This window comes from Oreochromis aureus, linkage group 3 (assembly GCF_013358895.1).
Source record: "Oreochromis aureus strain Israel breed Guangdong linkage group 3, ZZ_aureus, whole genome shotgun sequence".
In the NCBI taxonomy this organism is placed as follows: domain Eukaryota; kingdom Metazoa; phylum Chordata; class Actinopteri; order Cichliformes; family Cichlidae; genus Oreochromis; species Oreochromis aureus.
The window spans coordinates 18,291,863-18,297,862 of record NC_052944.1 but is presented as its reverse complement, the minus strand read 5'-3'; the positions used below and the strand labels follow the sequence as shown (position 1 = coordinate 18,297,862).

At 39.0% G+C, this 6,000-nt stretch overlaps 1 protein-coding gene across 4 annotated transcripts in view; it reads left to right on the top strand.

The window, feature by feature from the left end:
• The first annotated feature begins 503 nt into the window (after positions 1 to 503).
• The window catches only part of LOC116333163 (multiple PDZ domain protein), a 52,196-nt gene continuing 46,699 nt past the window's right edge, over positions 504 to 6,000 (top strand). For 3 of the 4 annotated variants that reach the window (XM_039609508.1, XM_031756337.2, XM_039609506.1), the window contains exons 1-2: positions 504 to 804; positions 3,770 to 3,828. In XM_039609508.1, coding sequence (XP_039465442.1) covers positions 3,813 to 3,828 — 16 coding nt within the window. In that variant the 5' untranslated portion in view covers positions 504 to 804; positions 3,770 to 3,812. The remainder of the gene's footprint in view (positions 805 to 3,769; positions 3,829 to 6,000) is intronic. The other variant, XM_039609507.1, reaches the window with a different exon arrangement.

The following is a 6,000-nucleotide window of genomic DNA, read 5'->3' as shown; positions in this document are numbered from 1 at the left end:
CAGCTTTGGAAAATTTGAGGGAGGCCATAAAGTTTCGACTTTAAACTGTATTTTGAAAAGTTTTACAGCTCTTCCTAGTGATAAAGACATCCCTTGTTTTCATTAATAATACACCAAACTAACACATAAGCAATTAAATAACAGAAAGATTCATGTTTTTTAAAAATCTATATAAATTTCTGGGTTTTTTCTAACAGTAATTGAAACAAGATCCTTTTCTATTAAATAACCCCCCCAAAAAGTGTTATAAACACAGTTTAATCTGAGAAATGAGCTAATTTTACACATTTATTTCTTACAATTTATACACAAATATTTATTTCATTTACAGGAGCAGGATTTCTCTGTTCTGCAGACAAACTTAAGTGTACTGTTGAAATTGCACTTCTTTTTAAGTGTGCATTTAAACTGATTTACACAGACGGAAAAGGGGGGTATCACTGATCCGGCCTCCTTAAAATCATACAGTAGGCTCATAATGTGGCCCGCAATGTAAACCGAGTTTAACATCCCTGCCCGAGTTTAAGTTTATGTGAGTTTGCTTTGTTTTTGGGACTTTAGCTCTGGCCCTACACGGCAGCCAGGGCTTCTTCCATGTATGTAGGGCCCAGTTGTCAGGGCAGCCAGCAAGCGGCGCTTCAGCCCCAGCTGAACTGTCGGTGCGGCTATCGCTGGAAGTGTCCACAGAGGATCGAGTTACTCAACGCCCCATCTTTAAGCCCCAGTCAGAGCGCCGTTAGCCGCAGGACAACAGAGGATAGCTCAAGATACTGGCCGCCGGGGAAGCAGAGCGTTCACACTCATGTAAGTGACTCTCTTTAAACGTATTTCGCTTGAGGAAACGTTACTGAAGTCTTGAATGTATACTAACTTAAGCTTTTCTCAAGCTAGAGACCCCCTTTGTTAGCTTTAATGTCGCTAATTAGAGGAAAATATTGTGAGACGTCTTCTGTAGCGGTTGGTCACATAATCACACCAGACTGCCTTTAAATAGATCCAAGAGGCTTTTTTTCAAGTAAAAGTGTTTATATATACTACAAGAAGCCAGCTTGGGCGATTTCCTGTGGCCGTACAGGAGCCCTGATAGTGTGTAACTTCTTTCCCGTCTCCGCGTCGGAAGCCTGTTGCTTTCTTGCTAGATGAGATGGGGAAAGAGGAGGAGGAGGAGGGGTTGAGAAAATCGGATTGTCCCGAGTGCCTTGTCGACTGTATTCAAAACACCACCGAACCTGGTCAGAATATACCAGCTTTAAACAAATACGACGTACTAAACGCTTTATTAACAAGAAATAACACGGGCATAGTGCTAATTTCTTTGATTTTGGAGGGTAGGAACTCCGCGATAAAATAACAGCGTTTTCTTATTAGCTAATTTTACTCACCACAAACCTCACAAATGATTATTTTTGCAAGGAAATGCTACCCATGGAGCTAAACTACTTTTTTGGAGGCTGATATCTACTGTGTAATAGCGGCTAATGAGCTCCTCCGGCCTTCTGTGATTCATTGCATACCACTATAGTGTGTGCATCCTTAAGGAATGGTAAAGCTACTTTCAGACACTGAACCACATATGTCATTGAAAAAAAAACACATATAGTATACTACTGTTGCCACAAGTGACTGTAAGGTGCGTGTGAAGGCAGATCTATTACATAAATACATCACTACATGAGTGAAATACACAGCTAACATACTAGCTCATCACTCAGCATAAAGGGTAGGACACATGCAGTGATGAGTGAAGCAAATGCATAAACAAACCAGAGCTGTGGTGATCCTTTTGCCACAGATACTGCAGCTATTCTGAGAGTCTACACAGGGCTTTTAATTGTCTGAGCAATCTCCTTTAATCGTGTAATGTCTCCCTGAGTCATATCACGCTTGCTTACAAAGCCACTCTCCGCAGCCAAGTGTGATGTTCCCTGCATGGGCTCTGTTAGCGAGCACTCCTTAAAAGAATTAGTCAAATACAAACGACATGATCACCTTCATCATGCATTGCTGTTAGCTTTTAAAGCTTTAAAGTATCAAGGCACTGGGAGTCTTTATGAGCTTATTGGCACTGGCTTTGTTTACACAGTAGAGGAGTCACTGCTCCTTCTTTCTCTTGCCTTTCTGATCTGATTGCATGCACTTTGAAGGTAACAGGGTTTTTTCCAAGGCAACATTGGAGTCAGTTTCACAAAGATATATTTTTTTGACAGATTAGATAGAACAAATAGCCAGACTTCAGATAGATGTTTGAATCCACCCATTGTGCAAAATGAGACTTTGATTTCAAGCACAATGGTACAATGAAATATTGGTAAATTAAGACTTTTCCAGGTAAAATAGTCAGAAATGTGTGTGTCTGAAAGGAACAGTGAGCAGGATGACACCAGTCAATAGAAAGGGTGATTTACTGAAGCAGCTTTTAGGGAGTTTAAAATAATAATTATAAATGCATGAGCTGATTACTTAATAATCAGGTATGCATTTAGGTAATTTTTTTTTTGTGCAAAATATAAGCATTTTTTTCTCTTTTGCTGTGTGTTACCGTAGACATTATAAAAGCCAGTGGTAACCACCATAATATTGCTGTTCAGTGATATTGAAAAACACCAACACTGTCACTAAAACCTGCCATTAATGTTGCCATAAGACCAGGTCAGTGTGCCATCAGTCTACGATTGATTGGGTCAATTTGGCAATTACATGCAACCTGACTTTGATAAAACAGCAATTAACTGTAATAAATTGTTGATAAACACATATCTGTTCCAGTCTGCAGAGACAGAAACATTTAACTATTACATTTGCACTCAGTAGCCTTCCGGTTCTACGGGAATATATCTGGAATACAAGCAGCTGGCAGCCAGTTGAGTTGAGTCCTCTCGCGTTGTGCTCATTGACAGAGACTCAATCTATCTGTAAATTAGACAGCAATTATTTGCAAACCTTTGACAATCTCTCTGGGAGTGATTGCAGTCATTCCAAGTCAGACTGCAACTATTTGCAGAAAGGTTACCTCGTATCAGGTGACCTGCGCTATCACCTTACCTTACCCTCAAGCTCTGGACAATCACAAGTTTGGTTGAGCCAGTGTAAAGTAAGTTTAAACACTCATTTATGAGCTAAGTAACACTGCAAATAAAAAGTCAGTGTAAACTTTTAATTTATAAGGAGAAAATGAAGAACAATTAAATATGAAAATTGTCATGTTAGCAGGATGTTGTGCTAGTTTTAAAGCAGCTTATAAGATTGTTGTGTGAGAGGATAATTAATTATCAGGGTTGTATGAAGTAAGATGATATTTATCTGATAAGAGCAAAATGGATACTCAAGCTTCATCTAATACCGGCTGTATGAAATTTCAGGAATGTAAATTACTTGGTATTTATTCATCAATAAGAGCATTAGTGGAATATAAGGGAACTAAGAAGCTTGAGTAGAAGCGCTTTTCTGGCAGCCGGTTTGTCGAGAGACTCGACAAACTGGGACAGTTCTTCAGCACAATGGTACTCTGATGCACATAGTGAAGCATTCTTCAGAGATAAATATGGACCTAACAGAAATGAAATAAATCTAGTTTCTTTTTAATGTTAATCTTTTGAACAGAAAATGTGTAAGTTGGGAGGAGAACCCAGGAGGAGGATGAGCCATTTTTCTTGCTCTGAGAGCTTTGTGGAAGTTAAAAATAAAAGAAAACAGCGTGAATTAGTGGTCTAATATTTAGTTCTCTGATTGCTCACAAAAAGACATTAAATACTGAATTTGTCATTTTCAGGCCTTGATGAAGGGAAGGCTACACATTCATCCGACGCTCTAAAATGATAGAAACAATGGGTAAGTATTTGGTTTTTTAATTGTTTTATGCCAGGCATCTATAAAATATTCATGATTTCATCCATGATTGAACCAGCTTTAGGGTTGAGTGTGGTCATGATAGCAGACTGCTGAATCCAGTACCAGTACTTGGTTTAATTAAGATTCAACACTGCCATAATCAAAAAAAAGAGAAAATCTTCTTTTTAAAATGAGCAGTTTTTGCACGGGGGCTTGGGTGTCCGTCTTTGCTGGCTGTGCTTTGCACATTTGGCTTAAGCTGAGAGTTTTCTCAACCAGCGTAAGAGGCCCTGGATTCAGTTCAATGTCCGTGGGCTGCCAATGTTGCCATATCTGATAATGTTGCCATAAATTTGATTGTTTGTTTGTGCCCATAGAGATTTATTTGCCCAACTGTCAAGCATGACGCCAAATTGGTGCTGCCAGCTTCTTTCTTTAAAACAGCAATCTGTGGTCACTCTCAGGACGGGAATGTTGACTGTGTGTTTGTCAGCTGCAAATGATGAACTGTGATGAATATGTGTGCTCCAGGCGCTGCTCTGCTGGAAAAACTGATAACACCAATTCTAAATTACCCTAAGCATCTTTTCTGCGTTATTATTAAAAACCAAATCAGAGTTTTCATATAGCTCCAGATCCTTAATAAGTCAATTTTGGCTGAAAATACAGATTTATTGGTTGGGTTCCACAAAAAAAGAAGCTTGTTTTAAAGTCTTTCAACTCTTTATCACTCTACAGTTAAACATTTAGTCAGCTCATTATTCCTGCCATTGGTAAATGTCATCTTCTTTCCCAGTAGGTCTATGGCAATTAGCACATTTGGCTGATATATCTGTGACTCCTTATGCTTTGCTCAAGGACCACCTTTTCTTCTGCAAACTCACACATAGTTAGGTCCTTAGGTTTTTGGACGGTGACGCATTATTTGTGATTTTGCCTCTGTATGCAGTCACAGTGGATTTCTAATTAAATTAGTCAAGATGTGACTGAAGTGCAGACTTTTAACTTTAATTCAAGGGGTTTTGCAACAGTTTTGCATTAACTGTTTAGGAATCACCGTCATTTTTATACATAGCACCCCATTTTCAGACGTTCAAATGTTGTTGGACATTTGACTGACAAACAGTTTCATTGGCAGGTGAGGTTGATTCCCTCATTACTCATTTATGAGGGAAGTAACGAGTCCAAATGTTGAACCTTATGCCAGCATTAGCAGTTCAATAGACCTCTCAGTCTGAGGTTTTAAAGAGATAATGATGCAAGGGACACCGTCATTAAGCTGAAAAACCCAAATAAACCTCGCTGAGAGTTTGTCAGTCTGGTGGATTCAACATCGAAAGGCTCGAAAGAAAACTAAAGTGGATAGTGACAGAATTACTTCAACGACTAATCAAAACAACTTTGCAACAACATATAACCAAGTCAAGACAACACTCAAGGATGTAGGCATATCATACAATCAAGAGATGCCTTCATGGATGTAAATATAGAGCGTCTGGAACAAGATACAAACTACTGGTTACACCCAAGACCAGGAAGGACAGATTAGACTTTGACTAGACCAGAAATAATTGAAAAGAGCTGGCACAGTTCTGAAAAAAAGTCTTTTGAGAGATGAAACCAAGGTTAACTTAAACCAGAATTATGGGAAGAGAGAAGCATAGAGAAGGCGAGAAACAGTTCACGATCCAAAGCATACCACATCATCTGTTAAACACGGTGGAGGAAAAATATTCTATGGGCATGTAAGGCTGCTAGTAGACCTAGGTCACGGGTGTTTATTGTTGATGTGGCTGCTGGTAGAAGCAGCAGGATACATTCTGAAGTATAAAAAGCTATACACTACTCAGATTCAGCCAAATGCTGCAAAACTGGTTGGATGGTGTTTCAGAGTGTAAGTGGAAAATGACCCAAAGCATACTACAGAATCAATTTAATGAACATGTCAGTGACGTGATCTTCAGCAGAGCATGCTTTTCAGTTACTAAAGACAAAACTAATTGCAGCAAAGGGCTGCAAACAAGCAGCAACTGAATGCGACTGCAGTAAATACCTAGCAGCATCTACAGGGGTGAAAAACAGCATTAACTTATGCTCATGGGTTATTACAGTCCTTATAATTAAAATTATGTTAGCTTGGCTGTAATTCGTAAACAGTTAATGTAATACTTC